This window comes from Leopardus geoffroyi, chromosome D2, assembly GCF_018350155.1.
Source record: "Leopardus geoffroyi isolate Oge1 chromosome D2, O.geoffroyi_Oge1_pat1.0, whole genome shotgun sequence".
Taxonomy (NCBI): Eukaryota; Metazoa; Chordata; class Mammalia; order Carnivora; family Felidae; genus Leopardus; species Leopardus geoffroyi.
Window position 1 is genome coordinate 75,933,555 of NC_059334.1, and position 15,361 is coordinate 75,948,915.

Consider the following 15,361-nt stretch of genomic DNA (forward strand, 5'->3'; position numbering starts at 1 on the left):
AGTGGCTGCCACTTTACATGATGAGCCCCCTCAAGGATCAGAGAAGGAGCTGGGGGCCAGAGTGGTTAAGTCCCTCATTCAAAGCCGCATGTGACTTAGCAGGCTCAGGACGCCTCCCTGCACTTCACCACAGGGCTTCTCAACTAACTATAGCTGACTCTAAGCCCCCAAAGGACAGGAGCCCCATCTCCAGGACTCCCTGAGCCCGGCTAGAGGCATAAAATAGGCAAAGTCAACACTGTTACAGAAGAGAGCTCCCAAAGCACACAAATGTGTCCGACTGGCCTACAAGTCCCACAGCTGGGGAAGCCAAAGCACTTCCTGCCCCTAGAAAGCACTTGGCAGGCAAGTCAGCAGGAACCCAGAGCCTGACAAACAGCATCTCTATAGCCACCTGGACACCTGCCAAGCTGCCTCATTCCCCAGGGCTGACCTCATATTTCTGAAGATCCTCAAGATGCCTGAGGTCCGTGTGTTGCCTCTCAGGCTGGGGGCTGGGAGCCATACAGAGAGGTGAAAACGGAGAATCCAAGCGGCCACCCCACCACCCACCCCGTCCCACCAGAGCCTCCTGCTTGTGCCACACAGGCCCCATTCCAGAAGACAGAGCAACACCTTCTAACCTCTGAGATGAGGCCTGTACCAGCCTGTCTTCCTGCTGCACCAATCAGAGGGCATCCCTTGAATAAATGCTCATGCTCCGGCTATTGCTGTCCACTTTGTTCCAGACTTCTGGAAGGGGGACAAGAAGCAGGCCGACTTCATCGAGGTGCTAAGACCATGTCTGAGGTCAGCTCCACCACCTTGGAGAGAGCTCCTGGAGAGTTCATGGCCCAGCTGAAGCCTGTGCTTAGTGATAAAAGTAACTGTCTGCTAAACCCAGAACTGGATCAGGCACCCACTCTGGCCTTTCTGTGGGAACGAACAGCAGAGGTTCCCAGGGTACGGAGGCCACACGTACAGGAGGAAAAAGGGGAAAAAAAGCCATCATGCACTCTGCCTCCACTTCCAGATGTTCCAGATCAAACCACCTACTGTGGGGGGAAGGCTGGTAGCAGATAAGGTGAGCAGCCTGGGGAAAAAGCAGGTAGCCAGACCCCCGGGGACACAGGAGCTCCCTTCCACCTCTTTCCAGGGCATCTTTTTTGCCATCATCACTACCCCCCCACCCAGCCTGCAGCCCCACAGCAAGGCATTTGTTCTTACCCACGTTCTCTTAAAAGCTTTAATTCCCCTTGTAAACAAAACAAAACATGGGGTGCCTGAGCGGCTCAGTCGGTTAAGTGTCCGACTCTTGATTTCGGCTCACGTCATGATCTCACAGTTTGTGAGTTCGAGCCCCTCACTGGGCTCTGTGCCGACAGCAAGGAGCCTCCCTGGGATTATCTGTCTCCTTCTCTCTCTCTGCCCCTCCCTCATTTTGTCTCTCTCTCTCTCTCTCTCTCTCTCTCTCTCTCAAAAATAAACATTAAAAAAAAAAAACCCACAAGGGCTAAAAATCATGTGGGAGAGGAAAGGTCTCACTCCCTCGCCATCCCCTTTGGCCTGACCAAAGGGAAGCCAACGCAGCTGGTGGTTTTCAACTTTCCTTACACAAGTTATTCTCAGCACAGTGGCTCCCGCTCCTCAGAGCTGAAAAGTCTGCATACCTTGAAAGCATGCAAGCTGCAGGGCTGTGCGAACAGAGTGGAATTTTCCATTTATAGAATAATCATCTTCATGCTACTCTAGGGGCCGGTGTTCCTGTGTAAGAGCTCAGAGCTCAGTGTCAGCAAACCCGCCACGCTTCTGCAGGCTCTTTTATTTATTTTCAGTGGGAGAGGGGGAAGGAAAGAGAAGGAACGACTCTTTAACTTGAGTGCCAACACAAACTTGAAGAAGGAACTGGGTTGGCAAGTGTACAATATTACTGCCTGGTTTCATGGCTTCACCGTGAGGGAGCCAGCGGTGTAGAAGAGGCTGAGAAGCATAGCTTCTACTTTTCATGCAAACAGGTGGCTGGAATATGCATCATGGTACTGTTCCAACTCCTTCCCCATGCCCACCACCTGGCTTCTGGATTGTTCCCTGAGGGCAGGAGATCAAGCCAAAGGCACATGGCCCCGCCTCCTTTCTCTTCTTCCAACTTCCCCTGTGTTCCACACTTGATTTCTGCTGATGCATACCCAGGCATGAAGTCTGAAATACCTTCGGGGTCCATGTGTAACAGGAAAGCCACCAAGCCATTCGTGAAGGGACCTGAGTTCTAGTTCTGGCTGTGACATATTCACCGTGTGACCTTGAAGAAATCCTTCTCTTCTCTGGCTCTCATTTTCTTCATCTGTAAAGGAAGGTTGGATTGATCAAAGGATCCCAAAGGTCCCTTCCACCACTGACATTCTGATCCACTCGTTCATTCTACCATAAACCAGAGCCAGCATGAGGTTCCCGGCATCCCCTGCTGGGCCACTCTAGACCCGCTGGACACAGTCAGACTCACAGCTTCAGGCCTAACGAGGGCTGTCAGTAGCAGTTGCCCCCCCCCCCACCCTTGTTTCAATAGCCACAGCATAGCCAGAGAGAGGAAGGAAAGTCCTGACCTGCCCCCTGCAGCCCACCTTGCCTGCCAGCCCAGCCACCAGAGGAGGCATTTTCCTAGTCCCACAGAACCCTAAAGAACCTGTCGCAGTACCAAAAACATTTACTGCTTTCCATTAAAAAAAAAAAAAAAAAGAAAAGAAAGTGTTGCCCCTTCTGGGAAGGGCATGGCCACCTCACATCCTCCTAATCAAAAATCTGGGGTGCCTAGGCGGCTCAGCCTTTAAGCATGGGATTCTTAATGTCAGCTCAGGTTCTGAACTCATGATTGGTGAGTTCCAGCCCCTTGCTGGGCTCTGCGCTGAAGGCTGGGAGCCTGCTTGGGATTCCTTCTCCCCCTGTCTCTCTGCCCTTCCCCCCTGCTCGCTCGCTGGCTCCTTCTCTCTCAAAAAAGAAAAAAATCTTCCAATTTATTTTCCATTGTTTTTACAAAAATATTTTACTCATTTAAAGTATTAAATTGTGACGCTGAACAGGGTTTATTTTTCAAACTGCACAGGCAGCCCAGATTTTGATATGGCCACCTAGGGATGAGGGGCTTCATAAACACACACACACACACACACACACACACACACACACACCCCAATCACTGTCTGAGGGCTGGAAGATTTTCTGGCCGAGCCCTCATCCCTACGAAGTCACCAGTTAATGGCCACCCAGTCTCTGAACACCTGTTGGGAGTGTGTCGCGCGCTGTGGGAAAGTCCTGATCCCTCCCCTACTCACTACGGCAAGAACCATAACCCTCTGAGCCTCAGGTTTGTGCGAAGATTTCACCCAGTGGAAAGCTCTCCAAAGCACTGTGCAAACGGAAGTTTCTCGATTGTTGGGAAGCTCTGACTTGACGACTGCATCCTCAGAGCGCGCCAAATCCTGCCTCCCCCACAGCTTTTCCTGCTGAGGCGGGAGAAGGGGCTTCTCGGAGGGCTGCCCCGGGGAGGTGGGAGATGGGCGCACGAACCTTGGGGCACTCTCCCCCCATACCCATGCCTACTCGCTTCCTCGGCGAATCTCGCCACCCGAGGCAGACCCAGGCCTGGTCACCTGTTCCAAACCCGAGGCACAGCGCTCGGGCGAAGGCGGGTCCCGGCAGCCGCCCCTCCTCTCCCCTCCGCTCCTCTGCTCTCCCCCTATCTCGCCCTCCCCTCCCAGTAGCTCCGGCAGGGCACGCCCCTCCCCCAGATTCACCAATCAGCGTCCCGAGCGGCGCCCGTGGTGCAGGGGGCTCTGGTCAGCAGCCAATTAGCGGCCGGGCCCGAGGCGGCGCTTCGCCCGCCCCCTCCCGGAATGAAAGCCGCCCGCAGCTGGCTAGGCTGGCGCAGCTCGCGGGGCGCGGAAGCCGCGCGGGCCGGAGCGGAGCGCGCGCACTGCCCGCCCGCCCCCGGCGCGCCCGCCTCCGCTCCGCCTCCGTCCGAGGCGCGGGCGAGGAGGCCGGGGCGGGGTAGCGCAGGGGGCAGGGCCGCGGCGGCGAGGCCGGGGGAACGGGGAGGAGCGGGGCCCGATAAAAAGGCTGCGAGGCGGCCCCACCCCGCGGCAGGCCGGCGGGCAGGCTCCGCGCTTCCCTTCCGTCCGGCCCGCGCCGGCCGCGGGGAGGCGGCGCGCGCGGCCCGCAGCCCGCCCATGGAGGCTTTCCCCTGGGCGCCCCGCTCGCCCAGCCGCGGCCGCGCCCCCCCGCCCATGGCGCTCGTGCCCAGCGCCCGCTACGTGAGCGCCCAGGGCCCGGCGCACCCGCAGCCCTTCAGCTCGTGGAACGACTACCTGGGGCTCGCCACGCTCATCACCAAGGCGGTGGACGGCGAGCCGCGCTTCGGCTGCGCCCGCGGCGGGGACGGCGGCGGCGGCGGCGCCTCCCCGCCCTCCTCCTCCTCGTCGTCCTGCTGCTCCCCCCACGCGGGGACCGGGCCCGGAGCGCTGGGGCCGGCGCTGGGGCCGCCCGACTACGACGACGACGACGACGACAGCGACGAGCCGGGGTCCCGGGGCCGCTACCTGGGCGGCGCGCTGGAGCTGCGCGCGCTGGAGCTGTGCGCGGGCCCCGCCGAGGCCGGGCTGCTAGAGGAGCGCTTCGCCGAGCTGAGCCCGTTCGCCGGTCGCGCCGCCGCCGTGCTGCTAGGCTGCGCGCCCGCCGCTGCCGCCACTGCCGCCGCGGAGGTGGCGCCGCGCGAGGAGCGGGCCCCGGCGTGGGCGGCCGAGCCCCGGCTGCACGCCGCCTCCGGGGCGGCCGCCGCCCGACTGCTCAAGCCCGAGCTGCAGGTGTGCGTGTTCTGCCGGAACAACAAGGAGGCGGTGGCGCTCTATACCACCCACATCCTGAAGGGACCCGACGGGCGAGTGCTGTGCCCGGTGCTGCGCCGCTACACGTGTCCCCTGTGCGGCGCCAGCGGCGACAACGCGCACACCATCAAGTACTGCCCGCTCTCCAAAGTGCCGCCGCCGCCCGCCGCCCGCCCGCCGCCGCGCAGCGCCAGGGACTGCCAGCCGGGAAAGAAGCTGCGCTGAGCGCCCGGGCTCCCGTCTGCCCCCACCTGACGCCACCAGGGTCACCGCCTGCCCGCTCTCTCATTTTTGGTCTGCGCACAGTCTTTCCCTCGCTGTGGGAGAGGCCTGGAGATCAGCAGTTGGCTCAGCTTGGGAAGAAGTCTTGGTTTTTTCAAAGCAAGCCGGCCGTACGGAGTACTTTCCTGTCGAAGAGCGGTTGAGACTAGACGCTAACATCTTGATTTGTTTATGTCTATAGTTTCCAGTTTGTGCACATCCAGACGGTGAAGGCTGGGTGTGTATTCCACTACCTGAAATGTGGCAACTTAGTGGCGCTGTTTATTTACGGTATACGTCGATCTATTTTAGATGCGCATCAGTATGAAGTGTCTCCATCTAATCTCGGATGTTTAATTTTATGGAGGCACTTTACTAGGTCTAGAATATTTTTTTAAAAGCCTCATAACTGGACTTGAAACTGACGATTTTATGGAATGTAGGCAAATTGACTATTTTATTGTTTGAAACAATTTCTTAGTTGTCCTTAAATCAGTTATTCTAATTCCAGGTGAAGCAAGCCCTGGCAGCATCACTGTTTTGAGAAGTGAAGGTTTAGTAAACTTTCCAGTATTGATTTGTGTGGGTTACTCCCTCCTTGTGGCTTGTTTCGGTCTTGGCTGGAGGTGTAAAAAATGTACAATCTGTAGCAGGTAGAGTACAGCTCCTTATTGTTTTATGTACCAGATCTTTTTATTACCGAACTAGGAACTAGTCTTTCCACCTTGAAAAATTGTGCCAAGTTAAAATCTTATTGTGTATACACTTGGAAATTGGTGCTGTTTAAAAAAACTGACTTGTGTATTTATACAGTAACAGTATATGAATTCATTAATCTTGCCTATAACTTTGTTACTTGGCCTTTTGTCCATATGCACCCACCTCCCCATCTCCAATTGTTGAAAAACATTTGTAAGATCAAAAGAGAGCAGTATTTAGTCACCCTGCTCATCAGTTTCAAGGTTCCTTAATAGTGGAAAGCTCATTCCAGCTGTTGCCTCTCAAACTAAATGGAAGGTGCAATCCTTTGAGCTGCAGAAGGTTAATGTAATAACCTGTGCTCAAGAAGGTTCCACTATGGGCTGTGTCTGGCTTGAGGCACAGGCAGTCTTCAAACCGGAATAAGCACTAAAGGAGTTACTTGTGGAGTGGGGGTTGAAGACCAGGAACATGGCCACCCTCGTGCTTTTTCCCTCAAAGACCCTAGTCTGTTTCTGGAATCCCACCACTTATCTGAAGGAGATTAGACCCGATCTTTAGGCAAACATCCTTAATCCCTACTTTATGTCGCACCCTTATTTTTACATCTATGCTGGATGTCCCACAATGGTATGCAGCTACCATCAGGACAGATACAGAGCCAAAAACAGTGAATTAGGATGAACGCATATGAATGTACAAAATACATCACTATCTGAAAACACCAGCAAGAGATTTAGTTATAAATATATAGATTCAAGTAGGAGAGTTGAGCTACTCTACTAGACGTTAGATTGTTTATCAAACCACTAATTTCTTCTACAACAAATTGGCTTGAACACTCCTTTGAAGGTAGAATACAGGCTGGAGTAAATAACACTGGAAGGCTAGGGGCCTTTTTTGGTGGAGGGAAACGGCATCAGAACAAGGAGGAGAGGTGCTGGCAAACAGTGCATTAGCCAAGAGATCCATTCCTGCTAGTCTAGCCCCAGACCACAGAACTTAAGATAGGACTAGTCTGAAACTCAAGTAGTTTCATAAAAAACCATGTAATTATTCTTATTGTGCTAGAAAATACACCAGTTTACTTTTGGTTTTGGGGAGGTGTCAGGTCAGTAGGAATTCCTGTTAGCTTCTTCCTGTTCTACCTTTCCAAAGATCACTACAGGCCCATGTCTTCTGCAACCCAGAACTAGGCAGGCAAGTGCTTTGTATTTTCAAAGATCCAAATGGTTCTAGACACTGTTTCTAGATCTCGGGCACGTGGCTCGTTCAATAGGAGAATCCCTCAGTGATGAGGTGTGCCTAATAAGGATTTGATATTGACACGATCACTGTTTTATCCAAACTGTGAACATGTGCAACGTGGAGTTTATTCAAGTCTTGAAGTGAAGAGTATCAAGAAAGGTATCCCAAAGACCCTGGACCAGCAACCATCATGTTCATCCATTTAAAATGCACCTGTTTCAGCCCCTCCCCCCCCCCCCCTCAAATTTTCCTGTTTCCCAGCTAACATTAAAATGCTGGGAGTTGAAGCGTGAAAAGGAAACATTACAGTTACATTTTCTAGAGATCTTTTAGGGAAAATCTGACCACGCTCTAATGCACCTAAGAGCAGACTTAGAGACCTCTTGATCTAAAACTTTAAATACTTGCAAAATTTAATTTAGGGTGTGGGGCACCTGGTTGGCTCAGTGGCAGTAGAGCAAGTGACTCTTGATCTTGTCGTCAGTCAGTCGTGCATTTGAACTCCACACTGGTGGCAGAGTTGACTTAAAATTTAAAATTTTTAAGGTTATTTGACACAGCACACACAAGCATGGGAGGAACAGAGAATCCCAAGCGGGCTCCACGCTGTCAATGCAGAGCCTGACTACTTGGGGAATAAACCCACAAACCACGGTATCATGACCTGAGGCAAGACCAAGAGTCGGATGCTTAACCTTAAAAAAAATTTTTTTTTATTTAGGGTAAAAGAAATCCAATTTTCCAAAGTTTAAAAAATACGTAAGATAATTGGTATGACAAAGTGATCTTGTTTTTATAAAAATATGGCTATATGTTTGGCTAAAAATCAAACAATGTATGGAATCTCAAAAGAGCTTTACCAGCTGTGCAGGCAGACTAGATTGCCCTACCTTGCTTGTCCTCTTCTGTAGAGACCTCTGCAGTAGCTTTTAATTTCTTTTTATTTTAGTTTTCCTATGCAGTGCTTTTTAGAAGCTGCAGCATTAACTTTTATTACAACTTTTGGCATAGATTGTAAGTAAGCCAAAATTATGTATGTATTTTAAAATTATACTACAAATATGCGTGCCTCAAGTGAAAGGGCAGGCAAGTTTTGGTGTCAGTCCTAACCTTCTAGTCTGTGCTTAGGTACGAGGAACATTCCTTCATTCCTTCCAGTGTCCAATATATATGTCCATTAGACTTGTAAAATTATAAAATGAATCCACAGTCCAAATGTCTTTGGGTAAAAACAAAACACAGTTAAAACATAAAAGCATCCCAATACGTAGATGCCAACTTCTTCCTGGAAGCCAATACAGACAGCTAGATGGCTGTAGTCTTTTCTGGGCCACTGTCTCCACTCTTAGAATTCACCTGTATTAATAGCAATGGTGTTCTGGTTTAAAAATGCAGACTGGGTGGCTCAGTCAGTTAAGTGTCCAACTCTTGATCTTGGCTCAGGTCATCATCCCTCACAGTTCATGGGTTTGAGCCTCAGGTCAGGCTCTGTGCTGACCACACAGCCTGCTTGGGATTCTCTCTCCCCCTTTCTCTGCCCCCCTCCCCCTTATGTGCTCTCTCTCTCAAAATAAGTAAACCTTAAGAAAAGCAGATGCCACTGGAAACATGGAAGACATTCTACACATAGTGAGTAGATTGGATGTTCGGTTTTCCTTTGACACCTGTGAATACTGGGGTGGGGAGGCCTTCAGGGTAGAAACTTAAGAGCAGGACCACAGAGCAGCAGCTGACTCTTCTGACCCTATCCCGTGCTCTGGACTCACACCTCCCAAGACAAAGAACCTGGGGGGCATCGTATATTTGGGAAAGGGTCCTAGTAGCTTGCAGACTAGCCTGGAAACGCAGGCTAACCGTCAGACATGCAACTACAACTCATCTAATCAGCTCATAAATCGTGCCTTGGGGCCAATCAGTGATGTCACAGGTACAGTCCTGCTCTAGTGTCTGGACACTCAGCAGGTTACTGCCCCAAGTTCTTTTATTGGTTACAAAGAAAAGGCCTTCTCCCCCAAATATCTTTTAAGATTTCTACTTTTTGAAATACTAAATATATTAAGAAAATTAAATGTTGGGGTGCCTGGGTGGCTCAGTCTAGAGCCTGCTTGGGATTCTCTCCCTCTCTCTCTTTCAAAATAAACAAACACTTAGAAAATTCTTAAAAAAAAAAAAAAAAAAAAAAAGATTAAATGTTGAAAACAGTGGCTTCCATTGCTGGTAACATCAAACCAAAAACGCTGCATCTGATTAAGTAAAGAAGCATCAATACTCCCTCTTCTGGCCTTATAGCTGTACCAACAGGAATTCTCCCCACCACTCAACACTGGAAATAATTTACATGTCTGTAGCCACTATCAATTTGCAACTAACATTCTCTGAAACTATGATGTTTCTAATTTGAGGAGAATACCCGAAACAGTAAACCACTCACCCACCCACCCCCCATATATATAAACTCACAGAGAGGATGTCATTACAAGGAAACTAAGGGGATCCTTAATTATGGAAGGAAACATCGTAGCCACATCTGCTCTGTTATATTTGGGTTATTTTCTTTGATCCTACATACTGAGACATTTAATGGCCCAAAAAACTCAAAACCACACTCAACTGGATGTGTAAACTCACCATAATAAATAAAACACTTTGACTGTAACTACAAATCAACACTAAAACAAATTCTGTAAGTATTTTATTTATCATTGAAGAAAAAACACAGCAGCAAGTTCTGTGTTGGCTTCAATAAGACCAAATAGTTAATCTTTAACATAGCTACAACACTCCAAAATTGAAGTCAACACAGTCATTACTACAAATTACTTGTTCAAAGAATCTATCCTGAAGAGAAAGGAAATTAGGAAAAAGAATTTAAACAATTCCTCCAAACCACACATTTATAAATATTGTCATATTTAAAATGCTTGAAAGGCATGAATTCTCCATTAATGGAAAAGCAGTTTGCTATTGGCAACAGAAAAAACTCAGCAACAGTTTACCAAATGCTTTAAAATTTAAAAGCTGTAACTGTTTCGGATTCACACTTGAGCAGTATTCTTGTCATTACAATCATGACTGCAAATTGCTTTATACTCACCTCTCAAGTAAAACCTACAGAAAATCCCACTGTATCCAATGTTTGTAATGTTTACTGCACTTATAGTGAACCTAAAAACTTTCTAAATGTAGTTAATATAGTAAATACCTCAAAGTATCTAGAGGTATGTCTCAACCACTAATGGTGTGGAAATTGTTTCAGCCCCTGCTTTGAAGAGTCTTCAAATACATTTTCTATAACAGAACCTTACCTCATTCCAAATGAATATGGTATTTCAAAAAAAAAAAAAAAAAAAATCAGTTCTATGCCAAGATACAGGTGTTACTCCATACCTGAAGGGTTCACATTTTAATTTATTTTTTAGTTTTTCTCTTTTGTAAACAAATGATTGATGAAATAATGCAACACCTCAAATTCCAGAAAATGGCCTCGTCGTCCAACCTCCTGTGGGTACGGTGCATGATCAATCTATTATAGAGGATTAATACAAGTTCATGCTTTTTGTGTTATGGTGAAACAACATTAAAGAATCCAATTCAGACTGGTTGACGCACAAGTATAATAATCCTTGAATGGGATCAAACCTATGTGAGACATGAGTTTGAATCCATTATCTTGAGATTTAACGTCGTACCGTGGTCCATCCATCTTCATCAGTCTCATTTTTGGTACGACGAAGAGACTCCCGATCTTTCTCAGCTCTCCAAGAGGACTTCTCTTTTTCACCTTCTCTCTCCCTTTCTCGGTCTCTTTCCCGGTCTCTTGAGAGAGCTGGGGGAGGAACACGACGAGGGGCTTCCCGCTCTTCTGCCCGCTCATCTTTCCTGTCATCAGCACGTCTCCAAGAACTTACTAAAAATTTAACAGAAAAAGAGAGTAAGTTGGTGCTGTACTGTATTGGCTCAGACTAAACAGAACTTTAGCAAAAAGGATGTTTCCAATTACTCAGAAATCCTGTACTAAAGGGAACAATGCAGAACCCCCATAAAAAAAAATAATAAATTTAGTAATTTAAGACAAGGTGACAAAAATCTAAATGAAAATTTAAAATTAAAAAAAATTCTTGGCTCTTATTGAAATCGAACAGCAAAGTAGCCATTAAGCATAGTTGTTTGTTGTTGGGTTTTTTTGCATTTATTTTTGAGACACAGAGAGAGACAGAGCATGAGTCAGGGGAGGAGCAGAGAGAGAGGGAGACACAGAATCCGAAGCAGACTCCAGGCTTTGAGCAGTCAGCACAGAGCCCGACACGGGGCTCGAACTCACAGACCGTGAGATCATGACCCAAGCTGAAGTCAGACGCTTAACCGACTGAGCCACCCAGGCGCCCCCAGCACGGTTTTTTTTTTTTTTTTTTTTTTTTTTTTAAGCTAAAGTTTCAATAGTCACAATTTCAGAGAAACAATGTTTTACACTTTGTGCTTATCTACCAAGATCTTACTTTTAAAGAATACACTATTTCCTGGTTACATAAAATAAGCTTTCAAAGCAATATATATCACTACTATCCAACGTAATTAGCCTACTGATACACTCTGAATTTAGAAATGAGCTAACTTCACAGAGTGACGAAGATTACGAAAACTATAGATTTTAAACTGAATATTCATGATCTTATTTTTGATGTTTACATGAGTATGTGAGATAATTAAATAAAACTCAAAACTTCCCCAGAAATTATGGATTTCTGATAGTCCAGCAACATGCAGGCCATCCATACCTTCTTCACGTTCTGATCTGAGAGGAGGTCCTCTTCGGTCTCTGTCATCTCGCCTTTCTCTTAGGTCACGGCGATCATCTCTCTCCCGACGACGGTCATCCCGATCCCTATCATCTCGGCGAGCTGAATCTCTCCAGCTCGAAGATTCCTCCGCTGGTCCTCTTCTCCAGCCACCTTCATCCCTGTAGCCATTCAAAATGTTAAATTCGGTTGTTAAACTACATGATAGCGTATGTGAACAGATCATTTCCGAGTCGGTGCTGAGACAGTTTACAAACCTAGCAGGGATGAAGTTTAGATTTATAACTTGATCTCAACCTGATGCCTCAGGCGTAGAGGTCAAGTGAGATTATCTGGATCTGTGCTTTCCAACCTAACAGCCACAACCTGTATGTAGCTACTTAAACAAAGTAACTGAAACAAAGTCAAGACATTCTGTCAATAGCACTACCACGTTCCAAATGTTCAATAGCCAAATAGTATTCAAATAGCTACCATACTGGATATTACAGATCCAAGACAATTTCATCCTTGCAGAAAACTGTATTATAAACAGTGCTGGTTTAGATTCATCAGCACAAAGCCAATTTGGCCAGAAGAAGCAAGCTAGAACCGTTACCGCTAATAAAAGTAAAAGGGGCTTTTACTAGTTTAAGGACTATGTAACTGAAGAATTTAAACCACAGAGGATAGGCAACAGATGGGTAAAGATACCTGGTCTGGCTTCCTTACTAAATCATTACAAAACCTACAGAAAGCTACATGGTGTCAGCCTCACTTCCTCAACTTTGTTAAAAGGGGACGTCGGTTGAGGGATGCAGCACACCATTTCTCAACGTGATCTGGGAAAACACCCAAGAGTATTTAGGAGATTCCCAGCTGTAATTCCACAAAGAGTCCCAATCAGAGCATCAAACCTCGGCCGTCTGAAGCGGTCTTCTCGATCCCCCTCTCGCTCTCTGTCCCTTTCTCGCTCTCTTTCTTTCTCTGGGTCCTTGTCATTTTCATCACGATCTTGGTTATCTCGCTCTCTTTCTTTTTCTCTATCCCATTCACGTTCTTCTGATGGTCTTGATTCTCGAGGTGGACCCCAACTCTCTTCTCTGGCCTTTTCTTTCTCTCTCCATCCACCTGTTGGTTTTTTTTTTTTTTTTTTTAAGAAATGAAATTTTTTTTAACACTCCAGAAACCCAAGTTGGTAACTATGACTACACATCTTTACGTTGACATTAATATCACCATTATGTATGTTAATTTAAGACACTCCAGGGATGCCTGGGTGGCTCAGTCAGTTGAGCACCTGACTTCGGCTCAGGTCATGATCTCATGGTTTGTGGGTTTGAGCCCCACATCAGGCTTTGTGCTGACAGTGAGGAGCCTACTTTTCAGATTCTGTCTCCCTCTCTCTCTGACCCTCCCCAATTCGCTCTCACTCTCTCAAAAATAAATAAAAAAAAAAAAAAAATACAATACAATCTTATTTTTAAAAAGAACTAGGGGCGCCTGAGTGGCTCGGTTGGTTAAGCGTCCGACTTCGGCTCAGGTCATGATCTCGCAGTTCGTGGGTTCAAGTCCCGTGCCGGGCTCTGTGCTGACAGCTCCGAGACTGGAGCCTGCTTCGGATTCTGGGTCTCCTTTTCTCTCTGTCCCTCCCCCACTTGTGCTCTGTCTCTATCAAAAATAAATAAATGAAAAAAATAAATTTTTTTTAAAAACTAAAGCTACTTATATCATTTCACAGAATCACCAGCTTGTATTTACAACTACCTATTATTGTTTTTCTAACACACAAGGAGGAACATGTAAGATAAGGGAAATTTATATAGCCTGGGTTGTTTCATATGCTGAGATCATGGCTATAAAAATCTGTTCTGATGGTAAATAGACAACTCACTTTAAGCAAAAAAACTTAAAAAGTGGAGGATTAGGAAATACATCTCTGAGAGATGGAGCCCCAACTGTAATTTCATTCACATGATGCAAAATTTTCAAAACCTCTGTAACTAAAAACTTTCTTTTCATATTCTTGCCCTCCACCATTTACCGCCCATGCAATCATGGAACAAAGAAAGATCAATCCTTTGACCCCACCCTATCCATCACCTCACACTTAACGCTGGGATGCCCAAACCTAGGAATGTAATATATTTGCACAAAGAGGCCAAAGGGAGCAGATTTACATGAAAATCTATTACCCTTGCAGGACTATTATTGTTGCTAACATTTCTATTACAACGTGCCACAGCACTATTCTAAACCTTCTGTGTATATTAACTCATTTAATCCTTTCCATAGCTTTGAGCTAAGTAAATCCCATACCTGCCACTTTACATACTTGCTAAAATTTGTAAGTGGCTGAAATTAATACTCAAGCACTTTTATAGTCCCTCACAGACATGTGCAGAATGGTATCTGAGTCGCCGGAAGAGCCCATTCACAGTGGAGGGTGAACAAGGCAACGGCCCTGTCTTCTTGCTGCAGCACTCATACTTTAATTTTTTTTTTACATTTTATTTATTTTCGATAGAGACAGAGCACAGGTGGGGGAGGAGCAGAGAGAGAGGGAGACACAGAATCTGAAGCAGGATCCAGGGCTCCAGGCTCCAGCTGTGAGCACAGAACCCGATGCGGGGCTTGAACTCACAAACCGCGAGATCATGACCTGAGCCAAAGTCGGACACTTAACTGACTGAGCCACCCAGGCGCCCCAGCTCTCATACTTTAAAACAAGTATCCTTTTGCTAGTCTTAAATTTAGCAACACATCTTTGCGTTTTTGTGTTTTATTGGTGATTTCACTGTTTAAAATGGCCTTCAAGCACTGGGCTGCAGTGCTGTCTCGTGTCCCAAGCACAAGAGGGTGATGGATGCGCCTTACAGAAAAAATACCATTTTAGATAAGCTTCATTGAGGAGATACAGTGCTGCTGGCCAGGAGTTCAATGTTAATGAGTCAATTAACATGTTAAAACAGAAATGCACAAAAGAAGGTTCTGCGTTCATTGGTTGACAGAAATGTTGTGAGCAGAGGGCTTAACGGAACCTAATCTGGTATTTTCCTTCAGAGCAATGATTCAGTATTCACAGTGACTATAAAACATCTATCGTGAATTAATGAGAACCTACCACACTGTTATCCCTGTTTTACACAAGGCACAGAAATGTCACACAGCCAGACAGTGGAAGGAATGGAGACCAGAAGAGACAGAAACACCAAGGGCAAAGGAAAGGAAGCTGCTCACTGAAATGTGCATTTAGGACGGCTGCCTCCGGTTACTGCTCCGAGTCGGGAGTGGGAGAGCCTGCGGGGACCAGGAGCAGCAAGAGTTCAAGGAAAGCATGATAGCGGCCCAGACCTAAGCACTTGCAGGGGAACAGAGAAGTGGGTGGATTTAAGGAACACAAGGAAACAGAACTGAACTAAATGAAAAGACTTATCATAAAGGATGAAAGAGGGCAAAGGACAGCTCCCAGATCTCTAGGTTATAAAATTGGACGGATGGCGGTGGCCCTGATGAGAAGCCTGT

At 47.1% G+C, this 15,361-nt stretch overlaps 2 protein-coding genes across 2 annotated transcripts in view; one reads left to right on the forward strand and one right to left on the reverse strand.

Moving 5' to 3' along the window:
- The first annotated feature begins 3,861 nt into the window (after positions 1–3,861).
- NANOS1 (nanos C2HC-type zinc finger 1) lies at positions 3,862–5,193 on the forward strand. The gene has a single exon (XM_045439107.1). The coding sequence runs from the start codon at positions 3,867–3,869 to the stop codon at positions 5,076–5,078; it is 1,212 nt and encodes a 403-aa protein (XP_045295063.1). The 5' UTR covers positions 3,862–3,866; the 3' UTR covers positions 5,079–5,193.
- Positions 5,194–9,740: 4,547 nt separating this feature from the next.
- The window catches only part of EIF3A (eukaryotic translation initiation factor 3 subunit A), a 36,402-nt gene continuing 30,781 nt past the window's right edge, over positions 9,741–15,361 (reverse strand). Inside the window, exons 20-22 of the mRNA XM_045439105.1 lie at positions 12,754–12,967; positions 11,837–12,018; positions 9,741–10,968 (exon numbers count right to left, since the gene is read on the reverse strand). Coding sequence (XP_045295061.1) covers positions 10,739–10,968; positions 11,837–12,018; positions 12,754–12,967 — 626 coding nt within the window. The 3' untranslated portion in view covers positions 9,741–10,738. The remainder of the gene's footprint in view (positions 10,969–11,836; positions 12,019–12,753; positions 12,968–15,361) is intronic.

Bases quoted from the DNA above. Each gene is read 5' to 3' on its own strand.
- NANOS1 (XM_045439107.1), top strand. From the start codon at position 3,867: ATGAAAGCCGCCCGCAGCTGGCTAGGCTGGCGCAGCTCGCGGGGCGCG.